At 46.9% G+C, this 18,027-nt stretch overlaps 8 protein-coding genes across 8 annotated transcripts; 6 read left to right on the top strand and 2 right to left on the bottom strand.

Annotated features, from left to right (window-relative positions):
• Nucleotides 1-384: 384 nt before the first annotated feature.
• Nucleotides 385-2,670, top strand: UA08_04365 (Glycerol-3-phosphate dehydrogenase, mitochondrial; the record flags this gene model as incomplete). The annotated part of the gene is made up of 4 exons (XM_020266680.1): nt 385-827; nt 903-1,162; nt 1,216-2,529; nt 2,582-2,670. 4 exons carry the CDS (start codon nt 385-387, stop codon nt 2,668-2,670), a joined length of 2,106 nt encoding a protein of 701 aa, XP_020120847.1.
• Nucleotides 2,671-3,018: 348 nt separating this feature from the next.
• Nucleotides 3,019-3,927, top strand: UA08_04364 (hypothetical protein; the record flags this gene model as incomplete). The annotated part of the gene is made up of 5 exons (XM_020266679.1): nt 3,019-3,091; nt 3,153-3,192; nt 3,268; nt 3,331-3,457; nt 3,527-3,927. 5 exons carry the CDS (start codon nt 3,019-3,021, stop codon nt 3,925-3,927), a joined length of 642 nt encoding a protein of 213 aa, XP_020120852.1.
• A 295-nt stretch (nt 3,928-4,222) lies between these two features.
• Nucleotides 4,223-6,279, top strand: UA08_04363 (hypothetical protein; the record flags this gene model as incomplete). The annotated part of the gene is made up of 7 exons (XM_020266678.1): nt 4,223-4,256; nt 4,328-4,476; nt 4,548-4,937; nt 4,996-5,431; nt 5,510-5,789; nt 5,848-5,954; nt 6,014-6,279. 7 exons carry the CDS (start codon nt 4,223-4,225, stop codon nt 6,277-6,279), a joined length of 1,662 nt encoding a protein of 553 aa, XP_020120851.1.
• Nucleotides 6,280-6,950: 671 nt separating this feature from the next.
• UA08_04362 (Septin-like protein spn2) lies at nt 6,951-8,304 on the bottom strand (the record flags this gene model as incomplete). The annotated part of the gene is made up of 6 exons (XM_020266677.1): nt 6,951-7,292; nt 7,349-7,562; nt 7,622-7,759; nt 7,814-7,895; nt 7,965-8,093; nt 8,169-8,304. The coding sequence occupies 6 exons, from the start codon at nt 8,302-8,304 to the stop codon at nt 6,951-6,953; spliced, it is 1,041 nt and encodes a 346-aa protein (XP_020120850.1).
• A 445-nt stretch (nt 8,305-8,749) lies between these two features.
• Nucleotides 8,750-9,321, top strand: UA08_04361 (hypothetical protein; the record flags this gene model as incomplete). Its single annotated transcript, XM_020266676.1, has 2 exons — nt 8,750-9,086; nt 9,152-9,321. 2 exons carry the CDS (start codon nt 8,750-8,752, stop codon nt 9,319-9,321), a joined length of 507 nt encoding a protein of 168 aa, XP_020120849.1.
• Nucleotides 9,322-9,695: 374 nt separating this feature from the next.
• On the top strand, nt 9,696-10,988 carry UA08_04360 (hypothetical protein; the record flags this gene model as incomplete). The annotated part of the gene is made up of 6 exons (XM_020266675.1): nt 9,696-9,698; nt 9,899-10,115; nt 10,178-10,344; nt 10,404-10,476; nt 10,567-10,753; nt 10,805-10,988. The coding sequence occupies 6 exons, from the start codon at nt 9,696-9,698 to the stop codon at nt 10,986-10,988; spliced, it is 831 nt and encodes a 276-aa protein (XP_020120439.1).
• Nucleotides 10,989-11,184: 196 nt separating this feature from the next.
• UA08_04359 (putative kinetochore protein spc25) lies at nt 11,185-12,033 on the bottom strand (the record flags this gene model as incomplete). Its single annotated transcript, XM_020266673.1, has 2 exons — nt 11,185-11,729; nt 11,805-12,033. The coding sequence occupies 2 exons, from the start codon at nt 12,031-12,033 to the stop codon at nt 11,185-11,187; spliced, it is 774 nt and encodes a 257-aa protein (XP_020120440.1).
• Nucleotides 12,034-14,279: 2,246 nt separating this feature from the next.
• Nucleotides 14,280-17,758, top strand: UA08_04358 (hypothetical protein; the record flags this gene model as incomplete). Its single annotated transcript, XM_020266672.1, has 6 exons — nt 14,280-14,340; nt 14,438-14,487; nt 14,827-14,857; nt 14,915-16,099; nt 16,202-16,814; nt 16,870-17,758. The coding sequence occupies 6 exons, from the start codon at nt 14,280-14,282 to the stop codon at nt 17,756-17,758; spliced, it is 2,829 nt and encodes a 942-aa protein (XP_020120715.1).
• Nucleotides 17,759-18,027: the final 269 nt, after the last annotated feature.

Here is an 18,027-nt window from a genome sequence, read left to right as displayed (position 1 = left end):
CTTCTTTCAGGGGATTGGTGGTCAATGGAGGGAGACGTTCTGTATAGTAGCCAAGTATGCTGCCAGATACCAGGAAGAGCGTCATAGCTGGCTACATGCAGATTATCTTCATGGGCCAATCGTCTTGAACAAGGACATGTTGGACGAGAACAAGAAACCTTTGTCCTACTTCTGTGTACTTACTTACCACTTGCTTTGCATGTTATAAAGCGACTCCTGGTTCGGCAGGTAAGGAAGAGAGAGAGCTACGTCATCGCGTCCACCTCTCAAATCTGGGCAGTGAACCAGCAAATTCCACTCTGAATTCCTCCAACTACTCCGACAGGGGCCTCCCTTTTTGTTCTTCCTTCTCTCTTTTATTCTCCTTCTCCGTAGCAGAAAGCAATGGCCTCTCAACACTCTCGCCGCTTTGTCCGGCCTTTGTTATATACTTCCGCCGCCCTAGCCACCGGCGCCGGTTTCCTCTACGTCGCATACCGTCCGCGCACCATTCCGGGCTCAGAGCCAGCTGTCGTTCCTCCTCCCGGCTATCGGTTAGGGAAACTCGTGCCTCCCAGTTTCCCGCGCATCAAATCCCGCGAAGAGCAGATTGCCGACCTGAAGCGGAGTGCCGATGCGCAGGGCGAAGGCGAAACCTATGACTTGCTGGTCATTGGAGGAGGCGCTACCGGCTCAGGTATCGCGCTCGATGCTGTCACACGAGGCCTCAAAGTTGCGGTTGTCGAGCGAGACGATTTCAGTGCCGGCACGAGTAGTAAGAGCACAAAGCTAGTCCACGGCGGTGTTCGCTATTTAGAAAAGGCCGTTTGGGAATTGGATTATGCCCAGTATGCTTCTACATAAAGACAGTCCTTTCTTTTTGATGAAATTATCAGCTGATGAAGTGTTCTGCCATTTGCTAGATACTCGCTGGTCAAGGAAGCGCTCCGCGAGCGTAAATACTTCTTGCAAACCGCCCCCCATTTGTCTATGTGGCTGCCCATTATGGTGCCGATACAAAAGTGGTGGCAAGCTCCGTATTTCTGGGCAGGCTGCAAGGCATACGACTTGCTAGCTGGATCAGAAGGCATTGAAAGCTCTTATTTTCTCACCCACAGCAAAGCTCTAGATGCATTCCCCATGCTGAAGAAAGAGGAAATCTTCGGTGCTATGGTTTACTATGGTATGATGGACATTTATCTGTATAGAATGCCTGCACTGACACACAATTTGTAGATGGAGCACACAATGACTCCCGTATGAACGTCTCCTTAGCAATGACCGCCGCATTGTATGGTAGCACAGTCGTCAATCACTTGGAAGTCACCGGCCTGACCAAGGACGAATCTGGCAAACTCAATGGAGCTATCGTCAAGGACCTTGTTGATGAAAAGAACGGGATACCGACGAAAGAGTTCAAGATCCGTGCCAAGGGTATTATCAATGCGACTGGTCCTTTCTCGGATTCTATTCGCAAGATGGACGAACCTGACACGAAGGAAATTGTTGCCCCGAGTTCCGGTGTCCATGTAATTCTGCCTGGATACTTCAGTCCTTCCAATATGGGTCTCATTGACCCTTCTACCTCAGATGGTCGTGTGATTTTCTTCCTGCCATGGCAGGGAAACACAATCGCTGGAACAACCGACCGACCAACAGAGATTACTCCCCATCCCCAACCAAACGAAGAGGATATTGACTGGATTTTGAGGGAAATCAGTGGCTATTTCGCACCGGACATCAATGTTCGAAGAGAAGATGTTCTCGCAGCATGGTCGGGAATTCGACCGCTGGTCCGAGATCCCAAGGCTAAGAATACGGAATCGCTCGTGCGGAACCATTTGGTGACCATATCCTCGTCGGGTCTGTTGACCTGTGCAGGTGGAAAGTGGACAACCTATCGACAAATGGCCGAAGAGGCAGTTGATGAAGCCATCAAAGCGTTTGCCCTCCGCACTCACAGGATCGAGCAGATCCCAGACGTGAGCGGCACAGGACTGAAAACCGACAATTTCAACCTTGACGGCTCCTGCCAAACCCATCAAGTCCGGCTCATTGGCGCCCATGGATTTTCCAAGACGCTCTTCATCAACTTGATTCAGCATTACGGCCTTGAGACGGATGTTGCCAAGCATTTGACAGTATCATATGGTGATCGTGCATGGCAAGTGGCTGCTCTATCCTCACCTACCACTGCGCGGTTCCCTCTTCGCGGAACTCGGGTCTCTGCTTTGTACCCGTTCATTGATGGAGAAATCCGTTACGCTGTAAGACACGAGTATGCTCAAACCGCGGTGGACGTCGTCGCTCGTCGAACCCGACTTGCCTTCCTGAATGCCCAAGCGGCCCTCGAGGCGCTACCTGGAGTCATCGATTTAATGGCCGAGGAATTGAAGTGGGACGAGAAGAGGAAGAATCTGGAATGGAATGATACAGTCAAATTCTTGACATCCATGGGCCTTCCTCAAAGCCATGTCAGCCTCTCAAGGAAGGATGTGGAGGAAGGCAAGGCTCGAGGTTTGATTGAGAAACCAAGCTCTGCCAGACTTGGTATGTCCCTTGCTTTTCTACATGTTAATGGACCTAACTAACTGTTTGTTAGACTTGCCGGCCGATGTACTCAAGGGCGATCTCTCGAGTACAGAGAAGCAAAGCCCTATGTTGCACACCGACTCGCCTGTGAACAAGTAGTTTTGTTTTCTAATTTTTCTTTCTGGCGATCGTTTGTATTATATAGAACGGAATACTATGTGTACTTTCCTAGAGCCGGGAGGTTTGTGAGTCGATTTTGATGCACGGCATTTTTAGAACCATTTAGAGCACCTAATATCTTCATTTGATATTTTCTGGATCGATTCCATCCAATGTATGTATGCTACAGTGATGTCGAGGATGTATAAAATCAAAGGCTGGATTTGATTGGTGAGATGCCGTGCCCCACCTCGATCTTTGAATATTCTTAGTTAGACCTCCAGCAACTTCGCCCACCAAGAGCTCATCCATGGACACATCTCTGCGCCTTGCTTCTTGACGGGCAAAATGGTATACTATTTCACTTCCAACGTCGTGGCTCCCTCTGCGTCGATTTATGTCGGCAAAGACAAGTTCGAGAGTAAGCCAGGCCCGCCTGTTAGATATTTATTGACTAAGGAATACTTACAATACCCTGCCAGACGAGGATCTCATAAAACACGGACTAGAATCAGACGTTTGGTAAATCACTTGTCGCCTCGGAATCTTGCAAGGATACCATTTATACTGATTATTTTTTTCTTGTTATAATGTCAGGGTTCGTTGTGTCTCTTCCCCGTCGTTAAGACGTTCAAGAAAGAAAGCCTAACGGGCTTACAGTTTCATGTCGATAATCTGTCTAGTGCCCACGTGTACCTCCGTCTAAGGGATGGCGAAACATGGGATAATATCCCCAAGGAGGTTTTGGAAGACTGCGCGCAGTTGACCAAGGCCAATTCCATTGAAGGTAGGGTCTGACATTGTACGAGCGCTTCTACCATCATCATCATGCTAATTCATGGAACCGCGGCGGCAGGAAATAAAAAGGATAACATCACCGTCATATACACCCCATGGGCCAACCTCCTGAAAAACGCGTCCATGGCCACGGGCCAGGTATCGTTCCACAACCAGAAGATGGTGAAGAAAATCCATGTGCCTGTGCGACTCAACCCGATCGTCAACCGCCTCAACAAGACGCGAGTCGAGAGGTTCCCCGATCTCCAGGCGGAGAAGGAAGAGATATTGAAGAAGAAGAGGAAAGAGGAGAGGAGGGCCAAGGACGAGAAGAAGGCGGCGGAGAAGAAGGAGAGACAAGAGCGAGAGCAGCTGAAGTGGCAAAAGGAGCATGCTTACGATGATCTTTTTAGTGAGGAGAATATGCAGCAGAGCAATAATCAGGACCGGGATGCGGATTTTCTGGATGACTTTATGTGATTAACCGTAGTTAGCTCCTGCTACGTTTTTCTGTTTACGCCAAAGACAACGAAGCATGAATTAACTTGTCTATAATGGATCGAATTATCACCAAGAGTCAAGCATAAATGGATGTAGATATAGTTAGTAGACTGATAGGCGCATGCTGACAGCTCCTCCGCGCGCTAGTTAAATTGCATGGCGGCGGCCCGCATTCGCTGGCGACTTCCTTGCTAGCAACTCTACCTACGTATACCAAAACAACCGCAACAGCTACACCGCTGTCAATTGCGAGCGAGTCATATCAGGAGTCACTATGTCGCCAGAGAAACAGCCCTCCAACCCTCAAGGTGAGTTGCACTGCCAAATTTGAGAGACCCTTCCAGAGCTGATCGCCGTCTTTATTGTCTGCCGTGTCTAGGCGGGAAGTCCAAGAAGAACAAGAAGAAGAACCAGGCCAACAAACAAGGCCAGAACACTGCTGACAGCGGCGGAGGCTCGAGTAATGACGTGCAGGACGACCCTGAGGAATCGAAGAATGACTCGGATGTCGAGGAAACAACTGTCGCTGTCAGTGCAATTAGCGTTGCTCCGCCTCCCTTTCTGTTTCTGTTCTCACTGACCAGTCTGGATCGAATCAGGCCGAAGACACCAATGGAGCCCCAACCGTTAAACAGGACAGTGAAGAAAAAGTCGTCTCAACAAACAGCCAGAAATCTGACTCGCACGGCGAAGGAGACCCCGAGACGACAACGCCAGCGAATACAAAACCGGCCAGGCATGAATCGGAGGAAAATAACAAATTTGACGATCTCGTGCGCGACCGTGACTCTCTTCGAGCCGAGGTAACCGAGCTTCGCAAGTCGCTTGAGCAAATCCAGCACAGGCACCAGGAAGAAATGGACGCGCTGCAACAGAAATTAGATGATTCCGAGGACAAGAAATCGCATGCCGAAACCCAGTTTCAGAAGCTTTTGGAAAGAGTCAATACTATCAAATCGCAGCTCGGGGAGAGGCTAAAAGAGGATGCTGTATGTTTTTGCTTTCGCTTTCATCTTTCTTACAGTCAAGCTATTAACACATTTACAGGAGGAACTCTCGCAGGCGAGATCTCGCATCGAGGAATTAGAAGAAGAAAACTCAGCATTACAAGCAGAGCTGAGCGCAAAAGTGACAGCCATTGCCGACTTGGGGAAGGACGCCCGAGAGAACATCAAAGAACTGTCAGATTTGCGAAGCAGGACCAATCTCTCTCAGCAGAATTGGCTTCAGGAGAAGGAGGAGCTTCTTGAGCGAGAGTCCTATATCCATGCAGAGTTTGAAGAGGCAAAGCAAGCAATGCACAATTGGGAAGTGCTGGCTATGGAGGAACGCTCAATTCGAGAAGGACTGGCGGAAAAGGTCAATGATTTAGAAGAGCAGCTTTCTACTCTTCGGGATGAGTACAATGCCGCGGTTACAAACGGTAATACACAATCGGTCACGATTGACGGACTACAACGAGCACTGCAAGAAATACAAGATGGTGAGTACTTTCTCTCAACCCTGTACATTATGAGTCCTCGTAGGAGATTTATTTGACCTTTGCAATATACAAAAACAGCACGGAAGCAAGAACTACGTGAAATAGTGCAGAGCTCCGACGCGCAGCTTGATGAGCTTAAAGAAAAGCTCCGACAAGTTGAGAAGAAAGCGGACTCAGCAAACATGGAGCTAAAACAGGCGCAGACAGAATTAGACCGACTTCTTCCATTCGAGAAGGAGGTTAAGGAGAAGAATCTTCTCATTGGGAAATTGCGGCATGAGGCTGTCACATTGAACGATCACTTGACGAAGGCGTTGAGATTCTTGAAGAGAGGCAAACCAGAGGACAATGTTGATAGGTGAGTTGATTTAAAAGTGTCAGAAATAAGGATTACTGACTGACCAATCAATCATCAGACACGTTGTGACGAACCATCTGCTACACTTCCTTACTCTTGACCGGTCTGATCCAAAGAAATTCCAGATCTTGCAGCTCATAGCTGCTCTTCTACAATGGAACGAAGGTAGACTATTCTATTCTCCTTGCGGTATATATATATATAATCTGTTAACACTCCCTCAGATCAAAGAGAACAAGCCGGACTCAGCCGCCCCGGAACATCGACTACTCCAAGCATCTCCACCAGCCTAAAAGTGCCGAGTTTCTACATGCACCGTACACCGAGCACACCGTCATTAATGAGTGACTACATGGAAAATGGCAACGCAGGCGGCGGTAAAGAGACTCTCGCTGAGCTCTGGTCAAACTTTTTGGAACAGGAAGCTCAAGCTGCTGGAGATAATACATCAAATAAGCGGGGATCTAATGCGGGTATTGGTTCGCTTTGATACATACATTTTCCTATCTGCAATTAGGAAAGAAGTTCTTCATGTGTTTCCAAGGTTGTTATTATTGTAGGTTAGTTAAATATGCACAAAGAACGGTTTTATATAATTTACGCAACTAGACAGGGGACCATGTCAGATCATTCATAATGTGTCAATCATCATTATCACCTCCTTTGCCGTATAATTCTACTTGCCTGAAGAGAACCTTGGAAGCCCATCGAAAGTCATCTAAATTTAAAATATCTACGCATATGATTGGACAGAGATTTCATCAAAAAAAATGTAGCTAATCAATCAAGCTCAAGCCATTCTCCTGCAATAAAAGAGACAAATGGAAAAAAAAAGGGGGGCAAAGAGGGAGAGAAGGTACTTCGAGTAGCAGTAGTCGAAAAAGAAAAAGAAAAGAAAAGACAAGAAGGAAATGCGCATTTAAAAATGGATATCTGTTAATTTCAAGCAAAGGGAAAAAAACGCTCCGACGGGCTTATTATTATATTGGTAAGTTTTTTTGTTTGCATTTGCATTTCATCTGCATCCACACACAGACCGACCCTTTCATCGTCCCCTCCAGAGCGTCGTCAACCTACATAGACATTGATCATTGGTGGTGTGCCATTAGTTTATATGTAACGTTACACCAGGCCTTTGTGTTCGCAGTCTGATGCTTGAAACTAATAGCCATTCATAGTGACCCTCTGGGAGTTCCGACTCAGTTCACGATCGGCCGATGGGCTGATGGGCCTGCTGCTACCGGTGTGACCGCCACCAGCGGCGCTGCTTTCCTTCAAGGCCATGAGTTGCTTGGCGCGGAAAGTCTCGTAGTGGATCTGGCTAGTGGTTTCGATGAGATCCTGGAGGTGGGTGCGTGTCAGGAAGTTGCGGAGATATACGAATTCACAGTGGTTCTCGTCTTCAACATTGATCACGCCCCATCGGTTTTGTCGGCCGCGGACTTGCTTTCCGTTGACAACGATATTTTTCTCGCTCCCGACAACGGCAAATGGAATGATGTCCTAGCCAATGTTAGTAGTTGAGCAACGAAGCAATTATTGGCATGTATAATGTTTACCCTAATTTGAACGTTCATCACACGCTCCTCGTCATCGAGCTCGTCATTGTCGTATGGGTACATCTTCAAGTTGTGGAAAGCAAATTCTTCCTTGATCCTCTCTTTGAATTCTTGTCGCTCTTCCAAGGTCAAGGAGTCCGACTTGGCGATAACGGGAACAACATTGACGACATCAGAAAGCTTCTTGAGCACGACTATGTCGATTGGCTTGAGACTAAGGCTGCTGTTAGTGCCGGCAAGGAAGATTCCAGAAGAATGCGTCTTTTTACGTACGCATGTCCAGATGGTTGAATGAAGAATAAGCAGCAGTGGATACGCGTGTCCTGAATGTAGCGTTCTCGCTGCGCTGTGAGCTCCTTGCGGAGATAGGCGGAATGCTGGTCTTTGATGTACTTGACGATGGGGTCCCAGCTAAACATTTAAATTAGCTTTCAAGTGTTCTCCTGTTGAAATACGAAACCGTACCATCGATCATTATTAACTTGGTCACCGTAACCGGGGGTATCAACGATATTCAGACGCAGACGCACACCGTTTTCTTCGATGACTACAATGATAACATAACATTTGAGTATTCAAAACCAAACACGTGGGCAATGTGATCCCATCGACGTACTGTGAGAGACGGTCTGGATTTCGGTGGTAGAGCGAACGGGCTCATTGGGGGTCAGACGGCCTTTTGAGTCGATCAAATGCGAAGCGAAAATGGTGTTGATCAAGGTAGACTTTCCAAGACCAGTTTGGCCTTTGATTATCATATTGCACAGTTAGTTCATCCCTCATCACTGCAATACGCGTATGAAGAGGTTGCTACACTAACCAACACACATGACGTTAAACTGAAATCCACGCTTCAAGAGCTTCCTCTCGATCTGGGATGTAATGCTGTCGAAACCGACATGGCTGCGAGGAAAGACGGTGCTCGGAGAAGCTGCAACGCTGGGTGCCGCGGCCATAGCGAAGGAAATACAAACACACGCACACGCTGAGGATAAGAGCCCGGGGGGGTATGGGAAATCGTCTGAGTAGTCGACGAAAAGGATAATAAAAGAGAAGAGAACCCCAGAATTCGACGTTCGGTAGCAGCCCCTATTGTTGTTGTTGCGGGCAGGCGAAGCAATCAGGGGTCGGCGACACCGCGCTAGCCCCGAGCCGGCCTAGCGCGCAACAGCTTCAATTGCCCAATCAGAGCCGCCGCATTCTCTCCACTCGATATTTCACCTGAGACTGAAAGGCTTCATGCCGCCGAAAATTTGCAAGCTATCGCTCACCGTCTACCGCCGTCCGCGTTCTGTGTCACGTCTCCAAGCCTCGCCTGGCTGCCCAACGCTTTGCTCTGCAATTCTGTTCATTTTTTAATCGCTGCATCTGCTTAGCTGGGCGGTTCCAGCTCGCCTAACAATGGCCGCCCGACACCTTTCCACGCTTCCTTTCCGATCGTCGTTCGCATCTACGCTTCTGCCACAATCCCAGCGATGGGGCACAATCTACCCACGGCTTGTTTTGCTTCATGGCCTGCCTCTCTTGAGCGGATACATTGCCAATGAGGTTCCCTCATTTCTAGCCGGTCTCTGGGAATCGGTCCTCCGCGCGGTCCCGAAGAAGAAGACCTCACACATGAAGAAGCGACATCGACAAATGGCTGGCAAGGCATTGAAGGATGTCAAGAATCTGAGCAAATGTCCCGGCTGTGGCGAGGTGAAGAGATCGCATGTTCTATGTCCTAATTGCGTCGCAGGTAAACAATGCCGGTATCCTTGGCCTGCTTTTTTCTTCAGACAGCTAACCCACACCCTCTCGCAGATATCAAGGAACACTGGAAAGAGGCCGCCAAAGAGGAAAAGACAACTATGGAGGAGAAGACTGCCAAAGAGGCAGAGGCCGCCAGAAGGGCAAAGGCTGCCATCAAGGAAGAAAATGGTGCTGCCGAGCAAGCCGCCGCTATTGAGGAAATGAAGACGGGAAAAAATTAAATTTCACGCGCACTGCCAAAGACTCTGCGTGTTTAGAAAGTGAGCTGTCTGGCCTGTCCCAGGTAGCCAGTGTATGTGCATGATACTAGGCGTATATTGGGGTTGGTTTTTCTTTTCTTTTTTCTTTTCCATTTTATCATTCTTCTATATACTGTCGGGCCCATTTTATCTGTATATTATATGTATTTTGAGAAGAATAATAACAAAACCATCACCGTTCGACATTCGTACGTTTCCTGCAGCCAACGCTTTCCGTATGCTTTAAAAAGTTGGACGCATAAGAATAGCTCCGCAGGTCTTGGCAACCATCAACGATCACCTCTCCTCCCCGCAACAAACCCCTCTGTTCTAGAGACAGGACTGCGAAAACAAACATGGTAAGAGGATTGATGCCTTGATTCAACACTACGAAAGGTTCTGACGAGTGTGAACAGTCCAAACAATACCTTTCGTGGGGCTCAGCAGACAAGGGTAATTCACCCCCATTCCATATTTCTCTGTGAGCGAGTCAACTGAGTAGACGGATGATATAGCCCACCCCATTGATATTTTTTCTTTGGCCGTAACTTCCAATCAGATAATATCAGCTTCCGGCGCATCTGCCCTTCAGATTCATTCAACTTCTGATGCAGATTTTCCACTCGTTCAAACGATACTGGCTGCACACAAAATCGGATGCCATCATGTCGTCACTTCGAGGAACGGCCTGAAAGCTGCCAGCGTTGGATTTGGGGGCGAAATCAAGACCTGGGTCAATGATGACGGACAGTGGTGTGAAGATACAGCTTTATCAGGTATGTTTCATACAGAATGCGGAAGAAAGGCTTGAAGCTTTCACTCTAAGAAACCATAATAGATGCCTTGAAAGAACCAGACACATGGGCAATTGCCCTATCAGATGATGCTCGGTATCTCGCTGGAACTACACATAACGGTCATGTCAAGGTCTGGGACTTGAATAGCAAGGGCGAACAATGCAGAGATTACGAGACCAAGGGAACCTTTGGGTCTTGCATCGACATGGTGCGTTTATATTTGGTAGACATGGAATGCTTTTGGTTGCCACTAACCAAAAACCACAGTCAAGTGATGGGAAGTACATCGCAAGCGGTCATCAGAGTGGAAGTATTTACATGTTTAGCAATGAAACTGGCCGTATGCGATTCTCGCTGTCTGGTAAAGATCCCTCTGAAATGAAGGTTTTATAAACGAGGAGTGCTGAGTCTGATTATTTCGCCTCTATAGGACTTATAAAACCAGTACGCGCAGTCGCATTTTCTCCTGGCGGGAAGCTACTCGCAGCAGCCGGCGATTCCAAAGTTATTGTGCTGTATGATACAGAATCAGGCGAGCAGGTGACTCAACTCACCGGCCACTCGGCGTGGATTTTATCTTTGGACTGGAGCCATACTGGTGAATACCTTCTAAGCGGGTATGTTTTGAGAGCTCTATATGACCATCTCCCCCTTCTAATCATTACTAGATCGTTCGACGGCAAGGTGAAAGTATGGTCTGTTGAACGCCGAGCGTGTGTTGCAACACACTCAGAAACGGACAAAGCTGTATGGAGTGTTAAGTGGTTACCAAAGGTGGGCAGAACCGAAGGATTTGCGACTGCTGGTGCTTCTCGTAGCATATCCTTCTACAGGGAAGCAACAGGTGGTTAGGCGCGGAACACTATAGAGATGAACGTGTTAAAACTACAGTGCGAGGAAGGGCTCTCTTATTATGTTGAAGTGGTTCTTGACTGGGTGTGTTTGCAAAATAGCTTATCCGGACTCGGAGCATGATCATTATAATGTAAAATATCTGTAACCTGTGAACATCCAATACGTATTGCACACAAAAAGAGAAATGGTCCTATCACTTCATCGTCTCAACAAAAAGTCGACGCATTCTTTTGAGCAACGCCCCGAAGTCTCGATCTTCGTTGACAATTTCCAATTCGCGTTCGACCGCGGCCCTGTCTAACTTGGGCTTTGTGTGATGAATCTCATAGTCTCTAGAAGCAGTGCTCAATTCGAACCATGCTTCCTTTTCCCAATCTTTCTCAACAAGATGCGTGTATACTATCTTGAGGCGATCTTCTCTGCCGGCGCCTTCTATTCGCATACAAAGGTAATCCTGCCAGAATTCTAATTCGGGAACATTCAGCCGCGCCTGTGAGTCGAGATACTGAGAATGTGCCTTTTGCGCTTGCAGTTTTTGATCAATAGCATTCTGTGTTTCCGCAATTTGTCGCTTCAGTCTATCTCGTTTCGCTAGTCGGTTGTCACGTTCAAGTGTGATTGAGGAAATATGTGCATGAATTTCTGCGCCCTCGGCGGCTTCCCTCTGGATCATTTGCTGGTGGTCTTGGGTCTTTGATGTAAGTATTTTGATATCATTCTGCTTCATGTCCTGATCCTCTGTAGCACACCCGCGCAGTTGTTAGCTAGCAGACCATTTCCTATTCTCTTAAAGCCAGCCATATAGGATCTTACTTTGAAGCTCGGCCAAGTTGCTGTGGAACTGATTGCGCTCCTGTAGCACCTGCTTTCGCCCCCTTTCAATAAATGCATCGAATTTGGCCGTGAATTGCGCCATTCGACTCCGCAGATCGTCGAATCCAAAGTTGATGCTGGGAAGCGAATCCGCCATAGAGGGGGCCTCCGCAGAAGCCAACGGCGGTCGCATAGCGCTGGTAGAGAGTGACGGCTCAAAAGAAGACATTTCCAGTGTGATTGAGTTCCCTCAAAACTAGAAAGGACTAGAAGGCGCAGGCGTGTCGAGAACTGGTAGATTGATAGCGGCGTGCGCGTTGGCTCGCAAGTATAGTTGAGCGCCAAGACCACGGCACGCGATAAACAGTTGCGGGGCAACCGTCTTAAAATTATCAACTGCACCGGATTTCCATAACTACTGCTATAAAAAGCTATCACCGCGTACTCTTTTCGAAATTGATTTAGCTATGCTAAAAAGAAAAAGAGGGAACTTTTGAAAATATTAAAAAATAAAAAAACGCTGACCGAAACAGGAATTGAACCTGCGACCGTGTGGAATCAGAAGGCCTATACAGGAAAGATTCCTGTATAGGAAAGCTGGAATCACAAATTCTACCGCTGAACTATTCGGCCGCACATATTTGAATTTTTGATGAATGATATTTCAAAAATAAAATACAAAACCATCTACTGGGTTTTGATCAAGAATTCTTAGAAAAAATGCTGAAAAACGGGAGACACTGCGACAAATCGCGGTGACCCAAAATTTAGTCGGATAGGCCCAAAAAGGTCATTGGCTCGGAAAGTATGTGAGCGGGAAGTCTAACCTACTTTGGCACTAGTTTTGAGCCGATTTTAACTTTTTGGAGCTATACTTGATTTGGATAACTCGGCGGCAGGCGGTGAAAGGCTGCATTCATAATACCGGCAGAAAGTTCGGTCATTATTGAACTAAGTATACTTATCGAGAAGAAGACGTTAGAGAACCATCAATTTCGATGTGATGAAAATAAAAAAAAAAAATAAAAGATCAGACCGAAACCGGAATAAACTCGACGTTGTGGAATGAAATTTCTCCCTTTAGTGAGCGGCTGAAACTGCACACTCTACCACTACCATATTCGGCCCTTTCAATCAGGGATTTAGGCAACTGGTAATCATTTTTGTGCTTATGCTTATAGTCTTAGTTTCATGGGCCAGTCGTTGACATAGGCGACAATTAGCGTCCGAGAGCATTCGAACGGGAGCGTTATATAGGCTTAGAAAACACACATCTTGACATCTTGCAATTCATATTAGTTACTGGTTTGTTACTCCTACGGGCCAGCACTATTCGTTCTGGTAGAAGCATCTTCCCAAACCTGACAGACGGCCGGCAGGAAAACAGTCAACAGACTCTTAAAGAGCTTCTAGGGCTGATACTGTGCCATACATGATTGCATTTGTCAGGGTATAGCTGGTCCGCGACTTATAATCCTTCCTGCTGACCCTCCATCTTCTTGTCACGAGTCTGCTCTCATTAATTGGTATTCTTTCGAAGACGTCAACAAGATAATTCATTTTGTGAGGTGCCCTTTTGCCAGGAGAGAAAAGCCACCCTTCCCAGCGCGAAGTCCTCATCCTATTAGAAGACGACTCGACGAATCAGTGTCCAAGGCATGTTGCGCATATCGATCAGGATGCGGCTGTTCTGTCAACCAGGGCTTAATCCAGACAATATTATCCTTCTTAACCCCAATCTCGAGGTCTATTTTATGATGAAAACAAACTTGCGAAACTGAATCATGTAGCCACCCGTTGGGGAGACACGCACAATTGTTTCTATCCCATTTCTTAGACAGTCGGAATATGCCTCAAATTTCCGAATCTGTTCTATCCCCGGAGCCGCCGTATTTATCCTTTGCTGCTTGATGTAGTAGGTTCGTATCTTCGGATTCGGTGAGTCACGAAGTGCAATATAAGAGCCCGATGCCCTTGCGTATTGCTGGCTGGTCAAAAGTTGTTCTTGAAAGTTCACTCGGTCAGTATTTTCGGCTTCGAAATCTTTATCTTCATGGGGTAGTCGTTGCTATAAGGGGAATACGACATTCAAATAACGTCCAGCTCATGGTTTAGGCAACCATGACATCAAATCTCTTACGCCTAGCGTCTGAAACGCACAGCACATCCACATCTCTAATATATTGAGCATATATGCCTTAGGATCACCCTTATATCCTTGCGACTGAACTTCAGACTCGGGTCACGTATGTTTGTCAAAATTCGCGAGCAGCACGAATAAAGATTTGGACATCATCAGAGCCCCAAACCTCGTAATGCAGACGGATGGCCAATACGACTTAAATGAGATGATCCCCAACTGATAAACCGGAAACCAATACTGCGACAAAAAGTTATCACTACGTACTCTTTCCTAAGCTCTCTAAATTATATCAAAAAAAGAACCATTAATTCGGTATTAAAAATACATAAAAAATGACCGAAGCAGGAATTGAACCTACGACCGTGTGGAATCCGAATTACCCGATAGGAATCGGTAAGGGTTCCTATTCGGGAATAGCTGGAATCACAAATTCTACCGCTGAACTATTCGGCCACTTGTGCATATTATCTGTAAACTGTCCTCCATATAGCTACAATACAAGGCGACACTGCGGCCATCCGTCTGAGTGGCTCAAGAAAAGTATGTGAGCGGAATGTCTAACCTAATTTGGCAATAGTTTTGAGCCTTCTAAAACTTATTTGGAGCTATACTTAATTTGGCTAACTTGGAGGCAGGCGGTGAAGGGCTGCATTCATAATGCCGGCAAAAATGTCAAAACGCGACTCTCCTACTTACTTAAATTCTCCACCAGCAAAGTCGAGATTATGCGTCTTGTTTGCGTCGCAATGACTGGCCGATTACATGAACCGACGGAAATTGCAACATTGATAAGGACGGAACCAAATGGATGATCACACTCACGGTGTTGCTCTGCAATACGGAAATCCGGGCCCCGCGTCATATTCTTCAAGTGCACAGGCATGGCATTTCGCGCGGCGTCTCAGACCTTGTATGTCCCATTGACTAGGAAGGAATACATTGAATGATGAAGGCTAATTGTCTCTAGCTCATGGCATTTCCTACACGGGCATGACAAACAGATTGATACCTCCGTCGTTCTCTGATTCGCCTGTAGTGAAGAAGAACAATAAGCAGGAGCGGGAGTTGTTGAAAGAATATCGAGAGTTGCTCGGGTTAACGTCGTCTTTTGCACGCGAGGAGGAAAGGTCGCGATTCATCTCCCAGGCCACTTCGTACTTTGATCCTCGGATATCTTCACTGTTTGAATTTGGAAATGCTCGGCTTTCAGAGACTGTTCGCTGGAAAGTTCGCCTTCGAATCGTTCCTATCGCTGCTTTAGCGACAGGAGAAAACGGAAATGTGCTCTCATTTTGTGCAATTGACGATGAACCGATATATGGGCGCTACGAGGATGGATCAAATTTTCGTGTGCCTACGATAAGTACTTCGAATACGGTTGATTGGGTTTGTGGTGAAGCACCTATCAAACAAATCAGATTTGCAGAAAGCTTCGAAGAGTCTGAATGTCTTTTCGCTGTTCGACTTCAGTCCCGCACATCCATTTTTCGACCAATTTATTATCAGGAGCCTTTGGTCATAAATCCTCCCCAAACGGCCGAAGGCACGCATTCCAAGGCCCAGTTGGCTCACATAGACCCCAATTTAATGACTGAAATCGATGTTTCTCAGACCGGTGGGTATACCCATGTCGATGTGGCTTTCAATCCTTGGTATCAGAAACAATTTGCAGTCATTGATGATCGTGGAAATTGGAGTGTCTGGCTGTTGCATAATTTTGTTAAACACCGTGAGGGCGTTACCCCCGAACGGCAGCATTCTGGTTCTTTGCCCTCTTCCGACATCACTCATCACGATGACACGGCTCAGATACCACACGATGGCTGGGGAATAATCCAGTGGACAGGCAATATGTATACGTTTATTGCCTGTAGTCGACGCATTGCTATGCTTTATGTTCTCGAAGATGCCACCCCTGTACCTTACGATATCAAGATGAACTGGCAATCTTCAACTGAATGGATATTAGATGTGAAAACTTCTTTGCGGAAGCCTTCTCACGTCTTTATTCTCACCACGCTGCGGATTTTATGCTTCGATATTAGTTCGCGTGACCACGAATCTTCGTTTCTTCTGCCACAATTCTCACGGCAACACGATCGCGACGCAGACGATCTTACATTGCGATTTACCTCCCTTTCCCTTGGTCAAGGTATGAATGCCGATATCACCGCATAAAAATTGATAACTGATCAACTCTTTTTGGTAGATTATTATCTACTCCTTTATTCACGGCTTGACTCTTGTATCTTAGCCTTTCAAGTCCTAATTGACGATTCTGACGATTCCAACTCCTCCATGTCGGATCCATTCCGTGTTTATGTCCCTGGCATTGCTGACACTAATGGGTTGGACACAATTCGATACGACTTTCCTATCAGACAAATTCAACTCAAGGAACTCGAACAAACCCCTTACAGTCTCCGCGAGAAGTTCACCCCACGCGAGAGTTTCATGAAGCTTTTTGTACTTGACAGTGCGCTGGCCGTTCACCAATACATATTTTCAAAGCCTTATGATCCTTCTTCATTGGATGGAGAGAAAGCAATCAATCGCGAGATAATGTCGTTTGGGAAAGCACTTGAGCTTTTTCGCAGAAGGGAAGGACATACCGCGATGCGTACAATATTCAATGATGAATCAGACAAAGCAGCATCAAGAAAAAGTCGAAGCAAGACGAGGACGAATTCCCAACTAACTGTAGATCTGAACAAGATCTATGCGTTACTTTGTACCGGTGATACAAGATACGTGAAAAAGTCCTTGGTCGCGGCCCTTGAGTTCCAGAGCTTTAGGGAATATGTTGAGCATTTGGTAACAGCTGTATCTACTTCTGTCGAAGATGGGCCTCCGTATATGCAAACTATGTAGGGACACATTCATCACGTTTGCTTTTTCCATATTGCTGACCCATGAGTATAGGCTAGAGGCTATAAAGAACCCGCCTACCTCTTCCGACATCGATGACATTATCCAGTGGCTCGAATGGTTTAGATCTAAATTTGCACCCGTCAATATATCTACAGAAATTACTTTGTGTTTTCTACCTCTTCAGATCTCAGCCAATCCTTTACAAGGGAAGACAAGAGTCATCCGCTCGCTGCAGCCTTTGGATCTGCTGGGGCTTTACAACAAACTCGTGGGCGACTGGTTATCTCCCCTAGATGGAAGTATACCCAGTTGGACGCGGATTTTCAAGGAAAAGTTGATCCGACAAGTATCTATTGACTTGTCTCTGGCAAGTATCATACAAGTAGACGTCTCGGGTTCTGACGGTGACACCGTGGCTTCGTCGCAAATTTCATTTCCCCAGCGGGAAAGCTCGGTGAAAGACCAAGCAGATACTCCAAATACAATGACAGAACAAGCTGATGATCACGATATGTTGGAGCTCAAGACCGTTTCCCCGCCAATCATGGATGTTCCTGCAACCGGTGCGGCGCATGAAGTCCTGTCCCATTGGGTCATTGGGGGTAATCCCGAATCTTTTGACTGGGTGAGTGTTTTTACGATGGATACAGGCGAGAAGGACAGCCGGCCTAGGTTGAAATCGCGAACGCGAACACGCTCACGATCTAGGGCTCCTAGCGAAGGCCTCAAAGTTCTACGGAGTTCACCAGTTGCACCGACAGTGGCGTACCCTGGCAGCCAGCCACAGCAGAGCTTTTCCAGGCTGCCCCTTCCAAGTAGCCAAATAAGCGAGGACATGCTGCCCATGACCCAGATCGAACGGGGTCTGTTTGGCAGCAGAGAAGCTGGGAAAAAGAGCAACGCGAAGGCGAGGAAGAAGAAGAGGGCGGCAGGGTTTTGAGGTTACTAGACAGTTCTAGTTGAAGCGTAACATAACTGACAGGTCAAAGATCTTATTAATAATCAGTCCGATGCACAGTGCCATCCAATCAGCCAGAACGGGCATACGTGAAACGTCCCCCTGTGAGACAATTTTGCGTTGAGTGATTTATGCGTCGGCATGTAGCTAGTAGTCACGCCAGGAATTTTGTCCAATGATCATCCCTCATTACAGGATTACCTCTGAAAAGCCAGACTCATAACCTCTAAAACCCCATACTAGTTGGCTAG

The sequence above is a fragment of the Talaromyces atroroseus genome, assembly GCF_001907595.1.
Source record: "Talaromyces atroroseus strain IBT 11181 chromosome Unknown scaffold_4, whole genome shotgun sequence".
Classification (NCBI taxonomy): Eukaryota; Fungi; Ascomycota; class Eurotiomycetes; order Eurotiales; family Trichocomaceae; genus Talaromyces; species Talaromyces atroroseus.
Note: the sequence above shows the minus strand (reverse complement) of the source record. Positions and strands in the feature narration are given on the sequence as shown.